Consider the following 18,983-nt stretch of genomic DNA (forward strand, 5'->3'; position numbering starts at 1 on the left):
ATTCAAAGATTCAGCCACTTCAGGTGTCAGGTGCCACCGCAGACAGTCAGGCGCTTTCATAGGGAAACAAAGGCCACAGAAGCCGGGCGGGCAGCCTGCACGCAGGCACGGCTCGTCCTCCCGTCCAGGCCTGGGCCTTCCTTGCCGACATGCACTGGGTCTGCTCAATCCTCTGCCATGCCCAGCAAATACTAAGGTTAAAAAAAGACTAAAAAGGAGCACGTCTCCGAAAGTCCTTACTTCCTGTCCACTAAAAACATCCCGTCAGCATTGTTGATTATTTTTATTTTTTAACCTCTACAGGTTTCACTGCTCAGGCATTGTGCTCTCCGTTGGGTTTTGCAGAATCAATAGACTGAGTGGAAAAGGCCTTTGTTTCTACACCAGCGGCCCAGTTTCCGTTTAGCGGTGTACCTGCCACATGGCACTGATTGCTACAGTCTTACTGTGGCTTCTCGCATCGTCCTGCTGAGTTCCCATGTATGACGGCACAGAAGCCGCTGGTGTAACTCGGGCTGGAGTGTGTGAGCCGCATCGGTGCTGGTTTCTTTGTTCCTTGAAGAGGAAGAGGCTATAAAACATGTACTTTGTTTCCTGCCAATCGTGTTGTAGAAGGTTATTTAGTGTGGACCTGTCTTCTAACTTGTCCACAAATCAGAGCACACGGCCATGCTCCTAATTATAGTTAAGCTAATGTCTATTCCATTTAGGACAGATGGTTTTCCAACAATTTTCATATTCTCTAGGCTTAGAAATTTCCTAAGTCCTCCTCAGTACAGCGCTGTTTCGGTAATTTATCCTTTATTGGTCTTCATGTATTATATTTTCAAATAATAAGCCTGAAGGGTGGGAATACGAAACCATCCTGACGTTAGGTCAGGGGGAGCAGCCAATGTGCCAGTCTAATGCGTAAAATGCAGAACAAGTGGAGCTGCTAACGGTCCTAGGAACACGCCTCACAGTTCTCACCTGACCTCCTGTCCAATCACATTCTGTATTCTACAATACGCAGGCCCACACGAAAGCTTTCCTATGCCTTTAATACCAGCTGTAAGCGTAAATACATTTGTGATGTAATTGTTCCTTTTAAACTGGGTAGATCCATCTTGTGGGAAAGGTTTTAACAAGGCTCCTGTACCCACAAAAAAATATTGCATGGATCAGGGAAAATAAAGACGTTTTCAGATACACAACATTTTATGCATGCTCACCAAAGAAAGTTTGAAGAATGTATTTTCAGAAGACGTGAAATGATCCTAGACCCCACAATGAATGGGCTCATTCCCATTCTGCTGTTAAACCACCAGCCTTTACTTTCAGTTGGATGTGCCTATTTACTAATGTTTTTGTCAAACGTTTATTGAAGTCCAACTCCTTGGCAAGAGACAGCAAACACAAGAAAAGGGGTAACAAGTGAATGAAGTGAGGGCACTCACGTCCCCTCAGGAGAGAGGAAGAGCCGCTGCCGCAGCTGACAAGGCGCTGCATAGAGATGAGCACGTGCCTGGTGAGAACAGTGAGGTGGGAGCAGTGGGATGAGGTCCTTCGTCACAGTCACGTGATCTTTTCCTGGAGCTTCAACCAAGAGCAGAAACAGCCTCGGCTTTGCCAGGGTTGGAAATCGCCGAGGACTAAGGCAGCCTGTGGAGGGCAGGACGGGTGACCGTCTACTAAAATGTTTAACACTGAGGTTTGGGTGATATGGAGTCACAGGAAGCCAGAATTGCTTAAGCATCCGCAATATTTAACTGGAGTGGAGTTAACCTAAATAAATATAACTTTTTTTGTAATGTTCTGAAAAAGTTTAGAAATATAAAACAAACATGGAAATCACATTAAATTGGTATCAAATCATATAGTGTGGCATTTATCAATATTTTAAAAAATGTGTGGGTTTTGTCTCTCTTCCACGTTCATAATTACACAGAATTAAACTTTAATTTTTTGCTTCTAACCCATCAATAATTTTGAAGAAGTTTAGCTTACAAAGGAATAGGGTTCTTTTATAGACAGACTGACAAATCTGGGAAGATATTTTCATTATCTGGCCGTTCAGTCATTTTTTAAAACAAGACATTTCAGGGGCTAAGCTGAGTACAATGCAAACATACAAGGGGATATAGAATTTTTTTAAAATATATTTTATTGATTTTTTACAGAGAGGAAGGGAGAGGGATAGAGAATTAGAAACGTCGATGAGAGAGAAACATCGACCAGCTGCCTCCTGCACATCCCCCACTGGGGACGTGCCCGCAACCAATGTACTTGCCCTTGACCGGAATCAAACCTGGGACCCTTCAGTCCGCAGACCGACGCTCTATCCACTGAGCCAAACCGGTTTCAGCGGGATATAGAATTTGAAGGAGTGGTTAAGAAATAGGACTGTAAAAAGAACACTGGTATCTAGTTAGAGCTCGAGAGAGGCAGAATAAGGAAAATGGAAGAACAGCAATATTTAAAAACATAGATGTTGGTTTTCTGGAAATAATGAAAGGCATCAATATACAAATACCATGAAGCTGGCTGAAGAGATTTTTACTTAGATATTTCATAGTGAATTTATAGAACAACTATGACAAAGTGAAAATCCTAAGGGCAGCGGGAGAGAAAAAGCATCCATCACACACACACAAAAAATGAAAAATAGGCTGAGGGTAGATTTCTCAATAGCATGGTAGATACCAAAGGACAGTAGATGAGCAAACTAAATTCCTCAGAAAAATTAATAACAATTTCACAATCTGTACCCACAAAAAATCTTTCATGGATCAGGGAAAAGCATTTTCAGATACACAACATTTTATGCATGCTCACCAAAGAAGGTTTGAAGGATATATTTTCGGAAGAAGTGAAATGATCCTAGACCCCAGGTTTGAAATGCAAGAAGAAATCATAGACAAATAGTCTGGACAAAGTTCATGTAAATAAAATAATGGTTGTATAAAATTATAACGACCATGATAGGAATAATAATCTTCAATTAAATATGCAGGGATGGAAGTAAAAGGTCAGGAAACAGCAGTGTGTAAGATGGAGGGCACGTCCATTTAAGGTGTTTGAAAATCCTTTTTACTTTTTGTGAGGGTGTAAGATATTGGATAACTTTAAACTTAGGGAAACAAGAGGTTATCCATCTTTATCTAGAACAAACTGTAGAGGAGCTTGGGATTTCTGGGTTCTGTCTGTGAGTCTTCCCTTTTGTTCTGACTCCAATTCATGGGGTACCAGATTTTCTGGAAAAGCCCCACTCATACCTTATACGAACACCGAGGCTGTGCTGTCTCCTTGAAATAGATGTTCTTGGGCTGCAGTTAACGTCTTGAGCTGAGACATTCAAGATGCTATTTTTTGTTTGATTTTTGTCTCTATATTGGAAGGTAGAGTCCTGACCTCATATATTTTGAAATTTTGTTTCAATATAAATGGCATTTAGATTATCTGTTGCCAAAACCTAAATAGTATCTAGTGTCTACACTCCATTTCATAATTATTTTAATGGGTATTTTATTTTTTCAAAGTGACATTAGCTTAGCTGGTCAAAGCGCCTGTCTAGCAAAGTGACATTAAATTTCTGTTGCTTCTGCTCATTCTCCTAAAAATTGTCATGTTTTCATATAAAAACATTTTAATCTACTGCCATTACATTATTTAAAAAATATTAGCCCAATTCCCTGCACTAGAAGTAGGTAAACAGTTGCTTATTTATTTCTGTGTTTTTACTTTTCCAATTTTCTAATACATGATTAAGTATCTGCCTGAAAAGGTCACTGTTAAGTCGTGAAATGGTCTTTTGTACTAGTAAGTCATTTCTCCAATGTCTTTAGTCTGAGATCTCCACATTGTGCTTGAACCTCATTGGTGCTCTTTAGCTACTTCCTAGAGACCCAGGTCTTTAAGCGTCATCTTGATGCAGATAAACGTAAAAGGACCAAGAGCTGGTTCCTCTCTTGACCAGCCCTGTGCTCTGTCTTCCCGCCCCGGGCATCAGCATTGCGCCCTGACCCTGCTCCTTCCCCCAGTCAGCCCGGGCAGTGGCCCAGGCTTCCTCCGTCCCCCTCGCTCGCGCTTCCGCCAGCAAGTCCCGTGGAGTAGATATTCCAGCAGTGTCCTGTGTCTTCATTCTCTCCCACCTCTGCTGTGGCCACCACGGTGCCCTCATCTCTCCCCCACGCCACTCCCACCCTTGCCTCCGCTTCCACACCACTCTCCCTTCGTCTCGTTTACCAGAGTAGTTACAGTGATTTTTAAATACATAGACATTTAAAAACTACAAATCAAATTACGCTCATCCTCTTCTTTGAATATTCGGGGGCTTACTCTGACGGCTAAAATAAAATCCCCATTCCTTGCCCTCGCTCTCCGCCATCCCACTACTCCTGCTGTCGGCTGCTCCTTCTGGAAAGCCTGCCTTGTGTGGGTCAGATGGAGACTAATTTCTCAGACGCCTTTTACACAACCACCTGCCACGCTTTATTAGGCCAAACTATGTCCTCTCCATAACAAGTTGAATCACCAGATATTTTCTTCTCTATCTGTGCATCGATCTGTCATCTACTTGCCGTTCTCTACTCTCTGTTCTCAGAATCTGGCGCCGTGAGGGCAGCGCCTGAGCCATGTTTGTGCTGTGCCACTGGCTCCCAGAGCAGGGCTCCCTAGATGTCTGCTGTGTGCACGAGGAAAATACATTTTTGCCATTTTTAATGAAAACATTTTAGTTATGTGGATAATTTTGTTAATAACAGCTAGTGGTCTTACATCCAAGAATTAAAATGTACATTTCTGACTACATTGGTAAGTATTTTCTTAAATTTTTGAATTAACATTATACTTATTTAAAATATTGCTCAGAGTAATTTCTATTAAATTGGTTGAACTTTCAGAAATTCTGAAAGCTGTACATGAATAGTAATTTATTTCTGTCTAATCAAACAATTTGAATATGATGCAATCTAGCCTATTTTTTTAGTACGTGAAACTATGAATGACCTCCAGAATGGTAAATTTTAATTTTGAGCATCATAGACAAAAAACTAAAAATGTCAGGGCAGATCCATTTATTAGCGAATTCCTCTGCATTGAAGGATTGTCGAACTGAGCTTTTTAAAGTTATATTACACTGAGTTTTTTCACTGTTTTACTTTCTAATTCTTTGTGGAGTGACTTTTGTTTTCACATTTTTAGCATAAATTTGCTTTCTCTTTTTCTTGTAGAATACTTTTCTGAAAGGGGTCTCTGAACTGTCTAGGCTATGTTTTTGAGCATGTCCAATTAGTTTCTGCTTTGAAATTTCAACACATAAAGGAAAAGCATCATTAGTTAGGAAACTTTCATATCTATTCCAACAGCCATAAGATTAGCTTGGGTTGTAGGAAAATATTTTATCATCCTGAAAGTGCTTTTATAAATTAAATTAATGTAAATTAGTCATATTTCTTACTTTTCAGAATTTAATTTTTTTAACTTCTGATCTGATTTCATACTATATAGTACTCTTTTATAAAAACACTAGTAGCCTGGTGCACGAAATTTGTGCACGGGGGGAGGTGTCCTTAGCCTGGCCTGCACCCTCTTCAATCTGGGACCCCGTGGGGGATGTCCGACTGCCCTCCCCTCCTGGCCTGATCACCCCTAATTGCCTCTGCCTCGGCCCCGCAACCATGGCTTTGTCCAGAAGTCGGAGATTGGGTCTAAACCGGCAATCGGACATCCCTCTCACAATCCGGGACTGCTGGCTTCTAAACGCTTACCTGCCTGCCTGCCTGATCTCCCTTAACCACTCTGCCTGCCAGCCTGCTTGCCCCCCAACTGCCCCCTATTGCCCTATTATTAGTATAGATTTACATTAAAAATGTTCTTGCCTTAGAGGTGGTTTGATCTTTCATTGATAACTACATGTTGACTGTATGAATAAGCCTGTCTACATAAGAATGCATTTAAATGTGGCTGCTCCCCATGGCGGTCCTGTAAAATAGATTTGTTCTTATTGTTGTTCATATCACAGCACAGAGATACACATGGATTAGTAATTTTCTAACCCGTAACTAGGACGAGGCAGAATTAGGATTGAACTCAGAATGCTCTGGGGCAGCCACGGAGGATATGCACCCGCAGGCATGAACACACTCAGGTGCAGCCTTTCGTTTAGGGCCCAGCATCCCCACAGGCAGCTGCGAGCTCTCCTGAGTCACGTGCTGCCTCCCCTTCTCCCCCCCCCACTACCCTCCTACCGCCCGTCCCCCAGCTCTGGTGCAGGGTCTGGGTCCGACTGAGTCATGTGGTAGTTGCCCAGTCACTGGAACAAGTCCCTGACTAGGCACCGGGGATGAGAGCAGACGCCCGGGAGCGGCACTTTCCAAGTGTCTGCCAGCGAGCAGGCCCCGCCCTGGGTAGACCGCTGTCCCCTGACGCCCTGGTCACAGGGGACTGATTCCGAGGGAAAGCTGCAGGCAGGCGAATGGTCTGAGCCAACAAGTCATTTCCCTGCACAGGAGGAAGGCTGTCTCCCTGCCCTCCAGCTGCCAGGGTCAGGACCGCGCCTGCTGGCCGGTCCCGCCGCCACCCACATGCGGGGAGCCTGCATCTGTGCGGCCGCAGCCTGGCTGGACGCCTGCAGCCTGGACGCCTGCTCAGATGGGCGGTCTGTTCTCTGTGCTCCGCAGGCCAGGCCGTGAGTTGTTGCTGCCAGTGAGTATGCGCAGGTGGTGGTGACATTGAACATGCAGCTCATGAGTTCAGAAAGGGGGGACATCGACAGTCTCAGAGGAGTCGGACTGTCCTGAGGGGCTGTGGCCCGGGCGGGACCAGGGCACTGGTCGCTGCACCCTCTGCACAGCCTGAGAGAACTTTCAAAATCTGAGTCTTTTAAAGCCCTGGCCTGACTCGCCTCTCCTCGGAGAACCTGCACGGAGCTTTCTGGGTTCTCACTGCCCCTGGCCTTTGACCTTGCTGCCTGTGGCCTCCCTCTCAGGTCGGTGCCCCCGGTCCTGCTGCGGCTTCCTGCGGTGTGCTAACACCTGGCCAGGCCTGGACAGGACATCGCAGACCCCTGCTGGGCGAGTGCCAGTCAAGGGCAGCAGAGGCCCTTGTGCAGCGGGGCGGAGCCTGCCAGGCTTAGGGCGATTAAAAGTAACTCTGATCCCCAAAACGCGCCTATCGGCTCCTCTTACAGGGAAATCATGTCATCGGTTAGTTCTGTCTTGGAAGCAGCTCTTTCAAATGTCTGAGCACGGAAGATGCACAAACCCTTAGTTCGAAGCATCTGTGTGCTTCAGTGACTGTGAGCACCCTGTTCGCTGTGAGGATGCTCAGGAGCCAGGCTTCGGAGGTATTATGAGACCTCACTGTGCCCTGAGACCTCACTGGGCCCTGAGACCTCACTGTGTGCCCTGAGACCTCACTGCATCCTGAGACCTCACTGCGCCCTGAGACCTCACTGCGTGCCCTGAGACCTCACTGCGCCCTGAGACCTCACTGTGTGCCCTGAGACCTCATTGCGCCCTGAGACCTCACTGCGCCCTGAGACCTCACTGTGTGCCCTGAGACCTCACTGCGCCCTGAGACCTCACTGCGCCCTGAGACCTCACTGCGCCCTGAGACCTCACTGCGCCCTGAGACCTCACTGCGCCCTGAGACCTCACTGCGCCCTGAGACCTCACTGTGTGCCCTGAGACCTCACTGTGTGCCCTGAGACCTCACTGGGCCCTGAGACCTCACTGCGCCCTGAGACCTCACTGTGCCCTGAGACCTCACTGCACCCTAAGACCTCACTGTGCCCTGAGACCTCACTGCGCCCTGAGACCTCACTGTGTGCCCTGAGACCTCACTGTGCCCTGAGACCTCACTGTGCCCTGAGACCTCACTGTGTGCCCTGAGACCTCACTGTGCCCTGAGACCTCACTGTGTGCCCTGAGACCTCACTGTGCCCTGAGACCTCACTGTGTGCCCTGAGACCTCATTGCGCCCTGAGACCTCACTGCGCCCTGAGACCTCACTGCGCCCTGAGACCTCACTGCACCCTGAGACCTAACTGTGCCCTAAGACCTCACTGCGCCCTGAGACCTCACTGTGTGCCCTGAGACCTCACTGGGCCCTGAGACCTCACTGTGTGCCCTGAGACCTCACTGTGTGCCCTGAGACCTCACTGAGCCCTGCGACCTCACTGTGTGCCCTGAGACCTCACTGTGCCCTGAGACCTCACTGTGTGCCCTGAGACCTCACTGAGCCCTGAGACCTCACTGCGTGCCCTGAGACCTCACTGCGCCCTGAGACCTCACTGTGTGCCCTGAGACCTCATTGCGCCCTGAGACCTCACTGCGCCCTGAGACCTCACTGTGTGCCCTGAGACCTCACTGCGCCCTGAGACCTCACTGCGCCCTGAGACCTCACTGCGCCCTGAGACCTCACTGCGCCCTGAGACCTCACTGCGCCCTGAGACCTCACTGCACCCTGAGACCTCACTGCGCCCTGAGACCTCACTGTGCCCTGAGACCTCACTGTGCCCTGAGACCTCACTGCACCCTGAGACCTCACTGTGCCCTGAGACCTCACTGCGCCCTGAGACCTCACTGTGTGCCCTGAGACCTCACTGGGCCCTGAGACCTCACTGTGTGCCCTGAGACCTCACTGTGTGCCCTGAGACCTCACTGAGCCCTGCGACCTCACTGTGTGCCCTGAGACCTCACTGTGCCCTGAGACCTCACTGTGTGCCCTGAGACCTCACTGTGTGCCCTGAGACCTCACTGCGCCCTGAGACCTCACTGCGCCCTAAGACCTCACTGTGCCCTGAGACCTCACTGCGCCCTGAGACCTCACTGCGCCCTGAGACCTCACTGCGCCCTGAGACCTCACTGCGCCCTGAGACCTCACTGTGCCCTTGAGAGAGACCTCACTGTGCCCTTGAGAGAGATCTCACTGTGCCCTGAGACCTCACTGCACCCTAAGACCTCACTGTGCCCTGAGACCTCACTGTGTCCTGAGACCTCACTGGGCCCTGAGACCTCACTGTGCCCTGAGACCTCACTGCGCCCTGAGACCTCACTGTGTGCCCTGAGACCTCACTGCACCCTAAGACCTCACTGCGCCCTGAGACCTCACTGTGTGCCCTGAGACCTCACTGTGTGCCCTAAGACCTCACTGTGCCCTGAGACCTACTGTGTTCCCTGAGACCTCACTGCACCCTAAGACCTCACTGTGCCCTGAGACCTCACTGTGTGCCCTGAGACCTAACTGTGTGCCCTGAGACTTCACTGTGCCCTGAGACTTCACTGTGCCCTTGAGAGAGACCTCACTGTGCCCTGAGACCTCACTGTACCCTTTGTGTGGCTGAGGTTAGGGATGGGGTCTCAGGCACGGAGTTTCTGAAAGATGCTAAGAAAGGCTCTTTGACAAGGTTCCTGTCTGAGGATAATCAAAATTCTCTTTTGTTGTTGGAGACAAAGGAGGAACCCAGACACGGGGCTAGGTTAAGCTATTTGACCCGCTGGGATGAGTGCCTCCTCCGCTCCAGGTAGCGGACTCGCTTAGCATGCTCTTCGCTCCATCCTGGAATGGAGGGCCCGTTTCCCCTGGAGCTCCCGTGAGCTTGGTTGTCCTCCAGGAACCAGCCAGCATTCTCCCCACAGACAGACATTTCAAATCATCATTTTTCAATTCATAAAAGGGTTTTGTTTTCAAGGCTGGGAAGGAGAGTTCGAGCTGCCGCCAGGAATGGCCTGGAGAACCAAGTCCTGCAGTAACTGAGGGGTGCACCCCACCAGTGACACCCCATGTCTGGGAACACTGACATGACCCACTCGTCCTGGGAATTTGAATGAGCAAATAAAACCAGTGCTATTCTGTTCGCCCGTCCTTGATGGGTCAGGCAATTCCAAGGAGAAACCAGGTGGAGGGGGGTGAGTGTTAACCATGCACAGTTCAAGCAAAATTCATGTACACACTAGATTCCGGAAGAATTATTCTATAGTGAGTTACTTGAAAGCATACAGGAGAATGGATAAATAAATTAAATTTGGGGAGATTACATTTTGAACTGTTTTAATTTTATAACTATGACTAGAGGCCCAGTGCACAAATTCATGCACCAGTGGGGTCCCTTGGCTTGGCTTGCAGGATCAGGCCGAAACCAGCTCTCTGACATCCCCAAAGGGGTCCCGGATTGTGAGAGGGTACAGGCCAGGCTGAGGGACTCCACTGGTGCACGATTGGGGTCGGGGAGGGATGTGGAAGGTTGGCCATCTGGGGAGGGCTCCAGGGCATGTCTGGCCTGCCTCGCTCAGTCCCAATTGGCCAGATCCCAGCAGCAAGCTCACCTCCCGGTCTACTGTCTTCCCCCTGGTCGTCAGTGCACATCATAGTGAGCGGTTGAGTGGCCTTAGCATATCATTAGCATATTACACTTTGATTGGTTGAACGGCCAACTGGCCGACTGGACACTTAGCATATTAGGTTTTTATTATATAGGATAAGTGCTGCTTTGTAAGCAATGGAGGGCCAACAGTGTGCAGTTGGCATCCTTTAATGAAAACATTTTCAGCTGGATTTTTCTATCCTGCTAGTCTGTGGATCACAGACGATTTAATTGAATATTCTGCATCTGTTAACACCCAAGGACTTAAGCTGTGCAATTTCTGAAAATGTTTGTGTCCCCATCATAGGCCATCTGGTTCCAGCAGGTTATGGGGGACCCTTGAGGAACTCACGTGCCTGGTGTACATGGCAGGTACTGGGGACAGATGTAGCCAAACATGCAGACTCCCATGGGCTCTGTTCCCAGCTGGTGGCCCACACTGTCCTTGCCACCATTTTCCCCCAAACTATCAACGTAAGCAAATTCCTGTGGGGCCTCCAATTCGGGCTCTTCCTTCTACTTTGCTCCACATTCCTCACATCATGCTTTTTCCTCCCTCTTTTCGCTCCAGATTCAAATCCACCCTGATTACGGATCCCATCTTCTTTTTTCTTTTGCTTAATAACTCGACCTTGACTTAGAGGTAAATTTACCCTGAAGGTAATGAAGTTTAAACTGTTAGAATTGGTAAGAAACACAGAAAGAATATTTAAAAATAGAAATATAATGGAAGTCCATAAGCAACTAATTAATAGAAGAACTGTAAGACTTTTCAGGATTTAGAAACTGGTGATTTGTTGTGCTTCCTTATCTTTTGAAACATGCACATTTGTACTGACACTTGATCTGTAAATCTGAGTTCTATTTTGTTTTATGTGTCAGACAACAAAACCTGGAGTAGTCCCTGCCCTGACTCTCAGCTCTCCGCACCTCAGCATCAGTGAAGGTCACACTGTGAAGATGTGGCTTAGTGCAGCGCCAGTGGATGGGAGCCTGGGCCTGGTGTGGGGTCACCCGGGTGAAATCCTGGCCCCATACTAGTTAAATGGGACTTTGGGAAGTTACTCGGCATATCTAGGCTTCAGCTTTCTCATTTACAAGGGGAGATTGCATTAGACAATGTAATTCCTTGGAGTTCCTTATAATTGTATGATAACACACAGAACATAAAATCTAGTGGAAATCAACTACTTAACAGAATGCCCTGTGGCAGGCCCCTGGGCTTTCTTGGGATCTCACAGGAGCCTGTGGATTCCCCATGCTCCTTTGGCTGTATGTGCAGGGTGATGCGGTCTCGTGTGGAACCGACCTTGCCTCTCTTTCCTTACATGGCAGAGTCTGCTTTCATTGCTTTTATGTATGTACATCCCATGTGAGATTCAGTTTGAACAAAGGGCTCCGTGACTGTGTGTGTGTTTGAACACCACTGCTTTTGCAACTCTTGTATAAGGAATCACATGGTAACAATCGTAAAAATATTAACATTGAAGGCAAGTGATAATGTATTCTCTAGCTGACCCAAATCTTACATGTAGGATTGATGAGACATTATTTATAAGGAAACAAAAGAAAACTGACAACAGCAAAGTCTGCTTCTACTAGTGGATCAGAGAGTAAGCACTCAGTGAAAATAAGTAAAAAAGAAATAACGGAAAAATGTCAATGTCCCCCAATTCTCAGGGACGTGAGAGGACTATCAAGTTCTTCCCAGCACATGAGACTGAGCCTCCTGTGGCTCCTAGGTGGTTGTTATTTTTATCCAATATTAGAAGAAAGTAAGAACTCAACCAGCAGGAGGATTTTGAGAGGGAGCTAACACTGGAAATTTGTATATAACTCCCCACAGATCTCTTTCATTGTGTTTAATCTTTTAATTGTACTTTTTAATTAGAAAAAAGACCTCTATAATTTCCACTCAAATTGTTAGACAAAATAACCGCAACCCCTCCCTAATTTGAGAGCTCTTCAAATATATGAACCCGCACCATCCCCAGACGTCTTCACTTCCAATTAAAATGTGGTTGTTTGATGAAGAGACTAAAGATGTTTTCTTTGATGTTTGTAAACCAACAAGAAGAGGAAAACAATCACCAGCTCCAAAGTTTCATGTGCAGAGACCTTCATGGGCCTTCAGGCAAGTCTCTGAACCAAGTCTTTCTTGCGATCAGCATTACTCCCTTCTTCTTTTGTCCTGCTCGACTATGAGTGAACAGGAATCTGTTTTTTGTTCATCTACTTCCTTTCACTGCAGCATGTGTATATTAGGAATTGGCCAGAAGGAGGCGGTGAGGAAGGAGTAGATGTGACATATGTAAAGGAAGTTCCTGCCAAATAGAGGCAGGAATTGAGGGACAAGTGAAGGAAAGTCATGGTTAGAGAGAGGAAATCAAGGCCAAGTTTTCAGACTGAAGGTCTTGATTATCATCCTGAGGATGGAAAACAGGAGTGGATGGTAGAAATTTTGGGTGAATTCCAGAACTCTGGAAAGTGCAGATCACTTATCAGGCTAGAGCCTGGGCAACCCTTCAGACCAGAACCCGAATGGGGCAGTGCAAGCCAACAAGAAATGGTGGCATGGAGGTGGGTGCTGTGAGTTACCACCCGTCTGCCTGCTTCTTCATGGTCCAAACATAGTTGCCAGATATTTGAAAGTTTTTGACTGTAGGAAAGGCAGAAGGAAACTGAAAAATAAGAATGTATTAGGAATAGGATTTTCCAGAGCAACTAGGTGAATTTTAGGAAATGTTTTGCATGTTTCGTCAGAATATGTAAATTATAAGCCCATTCATTTATCAAAATGATTACGAGCTATAATTTTTGAGTGAAGCCAGGCTTGAAACATTATTTCTCCTAATCTCATCTGTTAGTAGTGTTTTCACCAAATATGTGTGATTGTCCCACCACCAATGGTCGAATGCACTTCCCTGGCCCTTTTTGTTGGCGCTTGAAATATATATTGACCTTGAGGGGTGGGAGGGGTTACAGGTATCACTCTGGAGGAGAGGGTTTAAGATTCTGTGTGATCAGTCAGAGAAAGACAGATACCATGTGACCTCACTTATACATAGAATCTTAGGAACTAAATAAACTGAAGAAAAAAAATAGAAACAGTGGCCTGAATGTATGGAACAAACTGATAGCTGTCAGAGGGGAAGGAGTGGGGAAGTGGGTGAAAGAAGGTGAAGGGATTAAGCAAAAAACATATATATTTATATCACACATAGGCAACAGTTGGTAATAGCCAGAGGGAAAGGGGTGGGGTGGGTGGAGGTGGGTGGAGGTGGGGGAAAAGAGGATGGGAAGATACTGCTTTGGGTGATGGGGACACGATACAGTGTGCAGATGATGTTTTGTTGAGTTGTACACTTGAAACCTGAATGGTTTTGTGAACCAATGTCATCCCAATAAATTCAATTAAAAAAAAAAAAAGATTCTCTGTGGTGTACGGGACTTTATTAAAAAAATCACTAGAGGGGATCAACAACAGATTTGAACTGGCAGAAGGAAGGTTCAGCAAACTTGCAGATACACCAATTAAGAGTTTGCAGTCAAAGAGACAGAGAAATAAGAAACAGTATAAACAGGGCCAGAACCTGTGCAACCGCAGCGGGTGGGGCAGTGGAAGCATGAGGGGCCCAGAGGAAAGGTGCAGAGAATGTGTGAAACAAGATGGCCAATAACTTCCCAATTTGGTGAAAAGCATCATCTACTCACCAGGAAGCTCCGTGACGCGGAGTGGGAGAGCAGCAAAAGGTACAACCTTACCGTGAAACACTGAGTTTTCTGAAAAGAGGAGGTACCAGCAGTTCCCAAAAGTTTAGTTTCTTGGAGATGCATCTGAATGTTGGTAAAACAAACAAACAAAAACAAACAAACAAACAAACAAACAAAAAACATCATCACAGGTGTCCTCAAGCAACCCTTAAATAAAAGAAAATACAAATTAGGAAGCTCAAATCAAGAATATTTTGGTTTGTTTGTATCTTTCTATTTATGCTGAAGTCTCTCAATTTGCAATCTGTCTCCTTTTTGAAGGCCCATTCACAGAACACTGCATGAACACAAGACCGTGTGGAAGATGCTGAAAACAGTTCCAGATTTAACTTATCAGCTGACAGATGACCATCTGAAGACACTCAGTAAGAATGTCATTTCCGAAACCTGGATAAAAGGCAGCACAGGTAATGGACTCTGGAGGGACGCTTGGCAAGATCAAATGCATGTCCCCATTTTGATTCTCTGTCCATTATAATATGAACTAGAGGCCCGGTGCATGAATTCATGCACAGGTGGGGTCCAGCTGGCCGGCCAGGAGGAGGGGCCATGGGCGATTGGCCGGCTGGCCCCACCTCTTGGTCAAACTCCCGGTTGAACTCCCAGTCCAGGGGACAGTGTGCATATTAGCCTTCCATTAATATAATTATTTTACTGGACGTGTTAAAAATGTACTGTGTAAAGGTATTTCGTTTGTAAGGATATAGTCACTGAATGAATTACATTTCACGCCTTAGTACTTAAGTTTAGAGACAGTCACGAGCGTTTCTCCACCTGAGGACGCAGCAGTGTCACCCAGGAGACTCACTGGGATGCACTGCAGTGCGCCCCCCACACTGTGCTTGCTGCTTCCAGGGCGTGGACGGGGCTTAACGTGCATGTTTAGTAAGGTTCCAGGTGATGCTGCCACTCTGAGGACCACACTGTGAGAACCACTCGTCAATATGCACATTTAATAACAATCTGGCATTGCTGTTCATAGTTAAGGCAGGAAGTGGTCTAAGTGATTATTTGACTGATCCCAATACTAATTAAATATTGGGGGGAAAACCTCTCAAGACAGATTTTCAGTTTCCCAATTTTAATTCCTAACCCCTTTACCAAGCGTATATTGGGTGCTTTAGGAGAATATTTTATATCTTAATGGGGGGCAGACAAGTCAACACACATGGAGTCACACACCAAAACCAAGAATTCAGCATCAGTTCTTCTTTCTGTGATTAGTAAGTATCTCCTAGAAAAGAGAGACTAATTTACTTAATACATTTTTTTGTGTCAGGGAATCTTCCTTATTTATTAATCACAGTAACAAATAAAAGTAGGTTATTATTATTTATTTATTTTCTTTTTTATTGAATGTATTGGGTTACATCTGTTAACAAATTATATAGGTTTCAGGTGTACAATTCTCTAATACGTCACCTGTATATTGTACTGTGTATTCACCACCCCAAGTCAAGTCTCCTTCCATACCCTCTTCTACCTCCCCATCCCCTTTCCTCTGGTAATCACCATACTGTTGTCTGTGTCTATGAGGTTTTTTTTTTGCTTAATCCCTTCACCTTTTTACCCAGCCTCACAAGCCCCACTCCCCTCTGACAGCTGTCAGTCTACTCTCTGAGTCTGTTTCTGTTTTGTTTTTTGGTTTGTTTTGTTCATTAGATTCCACATATGAGTGCGATCATGTGATACTTGTCTTTCTCTGACAGCCTTATTTCACTTAGCCTGATACTCTCCAGGTCCCTCCATGCTGTCTCTAAGGTGAGAGAGCCTTCCTTTTTGCAGCTGCATAGTGTTCCATGGCATAAATGTACACAGATTTTGTTTTATCCACTCATCACTGATGGGCACCTGGGACCCTAAGGCACAAAGCATCATGCGTGTATCCTGGTTGGAGTGGAGTTCAAACACACTTTACCGCAGGGCTGCACTTGCTCTCCGCCCATCCTGTCAAGCTGCTAGTCTGAGCAAGTGGTTCCTCAGGGTCCCCACATTGAAAGTTTAACTGTAGCTTCAGATAATGTGTGTCTGCTGGAAACAGGACATATTTTGAGCGTTTTCCCTGATGGTTCTTCATTGCTAGGCCATGGTTGAAGAGAATCTGCATATATTGACATGGGGCTTATTAAAGACAGCAAACAAAGCCAAAAACCCCACACCAGCAAACAGAACAACTGTAGCATTAGTAAGTATTATGATCACATGTATACTTTCATAAATACCTGAAATTATATATAAACTAGAGGCTTGATGCATGAAATTCGTGCAAGAGTAGGCCTTCCTTCCCCCGGCTAATTAGCATATTATGCTTTTATTATTATAGATATATGAAAACACCTGGCAAAATCCACAGGGATACATCCTGAAGGACAATCCCAAAATGCCTGTTTTGAAAGTTGTTACCCTGGTGGAGGAGAGAGGAATTGAAGGACAGTGACCGGGAGCAATGACCTCTCCCTTCCCCATATCTTTGTGTTGAATTTTCCATAGTGAGTGTATATCCACGAGTCAGTGTTTGTAACTACACACTTATTTTTTTCCACAAAGGTTTTAAAATTACAAGTAGAAGCAAATATTCTGATGGCAGCTTACTGACTCAGGTGATTAACTGTTAAAATATGAACTTTCCTTCCTGGACAAATGTCACTCTGATTGATCATTTATGTGGAATAAGGCATCGCAGCTCACGTCTCATACTTCCAAACGCTGTTTAAAAATTTCAGCCTCTGTGTTCACTGTCTGTGTGGAAGCCCTTCTCTTGAGTTTTGAAGACACCGATTCTGGCAGCTCAGTGGTTTCACTTACCGACCTTTGTAAACCTTTCTGTTCATCCAACTTAACACACAAGCCCAACCAGGTATCTTTCACCCCCTGGGATGCACATCCTCCCCTGCTGCTATGGAGAGTGTCCCGCAGCCTCTCCACCAGGTGCTGATGCTCAGCCTGCCACCCAGGCTGCCGTTTCTCACCTGCAGTTCCAACAGCTGTTGGCACCTTCTGTCTGTTCTGGCCACACGTCCTTGAGGTTTCACTGTTAAGGTGGCTCCCTAACCTTCCCAGCACTCATGCAGCCTGTCACTAGTCTCCTTATGCAAGGCAATAGGAACTGTGATGTGAAGTACTGAATAGCATACATGTTTCCAGTTTAAGTGAATATGGCACTGAAACATGATTACTATATCACTATCCTAAAAATACTATGCATAATAGATGTCCCAAGTAGTGTGCTCTTTCTGCATGCTAATAGGTGTACAGTTTACTCAATTAAAGACATCTCAAGTGTGTTCCATTGCACTATTGTTTTATGCTCTGGGCAGGGGGCATGTTTTTGATTGGCAACCTGAAGCTTAGGGAAGCTAAAATAATTATTTTGCTTGGGAATCCAGGGTAGTGGCTAACCTGGAATTAGATTCTTGATAAAAATTTTATGACTATCTATTTTTATATTAACACTAGAGGCCTGGTGCATGAAATTCACACATGGAGGGGGGGCGGTCCCCTCAGCCAAGCTGGACATCCCTCTCACAACCCGGGACCGCTGGTTCCTAACTGCTCACCTGCCTGCCTGCCTGATCACCCCTAACTGCCCCCTCTGCCTGCCTGGTTACCCCTAACTGCTCCCCCCCTCCCGCTGGCATGGTCGCCCCTTACTGCAACCCCTGCTGGCCTGGTCACCCCCTGCAGCCTGCTGTTCAGTTGTTTGGTCGTCTCTCACTAACCCCCCCTGCTGGCCTGGTCATCCCATACAGCCTGCTGTTCAGTGTCTTGGTCTTCTCTCATTATCCCCCTGCCAGCCTGGTAGCCCCATGCAGCCTGCTGTTCAGTCATTACTGTGACGGGGTCCTGGACAATTTGCATATTCCTCTATTATTAGACTAATGGCCCAGTGCATGAAATTTGTGCACATTAAAAGGGAATTAATTAGAGTAAATATTTTAATATTGCTATTTTCCCTTTCTCTGTAATAGAAGTGTCAGAGATTAAAGAAAATTAGTAAAATGTATATGAAAATCTCCCTCCTGTCAGAGTTTGGGGCATGCTGCAGGACCCACCATCAAGTCCCTGCCTACCCGCATGCACCTTGAAGTCACACAAGACCCAGACTCGACTGGCCCCATCCCTGTCAGACCCTGAAGGGCAGGGGTCGCAGCCTCAGGTACCCCAGCCTGGCACTGGGTGGGGGGCACAGCCTCAGGTCCCCTGTCAAGCCCCATTGGGCAGAGGCACAGCCTCAGGTCCTCTGTCAAGCCCTGCTGAGTGGGGGGCACAGCCCCAGGTACCCTGGCCCAGTACCAGGCAGGGGGTGTGACCTCATGTCCCCCGGTCTGGCCTCAGGTCCCCTGGTCCTGGCGCCAGGGTAGGGGGCATGGCCTTAGGTTTTCCAGCTCAGCCTCAGGTCCCCTGGCCCTGGTGCGGGGTGCGAGGGTGCGAGGGTGCAAGAGCATGACGACCATTTGCATATTAGCTCTTTATTATATAGGCTTGACATATTTCTATGAAATTATTGAAGGGTTTTTTCTTTTGTTCACTATATCATCTTTACTTTGTTTTCTTTATTTGAAGCCCATTCAAGTTCATTGTTTCATTTTACTCCTAACTTTTGATGTTATACCTCATAACACCATGGCTCCTCATTTTAATATACTCTTATATTTATTTTTTAAATATGTCTTTATTGATTTTTTAGAGAGAGATGGAGAAGGGAAAGAGAGATAGAAACATGAATATGAGAGATAAACATTGATTTACTGCCTCCTGCACATCCCCTACTTGGGATCAAGGCCACAACCTGGGTATGTGCCCTGACCTGGAGTCAAACTGGTGACCTCTTAGTGCATGGGTCGATGCTCAAACACTGAGCCAC

At 46.4% G+C, this 18,983-nt stretch overlaps 1 protein-coding gene across 6 annotated transcripts in view; it reads left to right on the top strand.

The window, feature by feature from the left end:
- Positions 1 to 18,983, top strand: part of CNBD1 (cyclic nucleotide binding domain containing 1) — a 222,372-nt gene that overhangs the window by 77,550 nt on the left and 125,839 nt on the right. For all 6 annotated transcript variants that reach the window (XR_008554555.1, XM_028137827.2, XM_028137830.2 and 3 more), the window contains exon 5: positions 14,381 to 14,526. Coding sequence is in view for 5 of the 6 variants with exons in the window: in XM_028137827.2 (XP_027993628.2) it covers positions 14,381 to 14,526 (146 nt within the window). In the remaining variant the exon portion in view is untranslated. The remainder of the gene's footprint in view (positions 1 to 14,380; positions 14,527 to 18,983) is intronic.

The sequence above is a fragment of the Eptesicus fuscus genome, chromosome 19 (assembly GCF_027574615.1).
Source record: "Eptesicus fuscus isolate TK198812 chromosome 19, DD_ASM_mEF_20220401, whole genome shotgun sequence".
In the NCBI taxonomy this organism is placed as follows: Eukaryota; Metazoa; Chordata; class Mammalia; order Chiroptera; family Vespertilionidae; genus Eptesicus; species Eptesicus fuscus.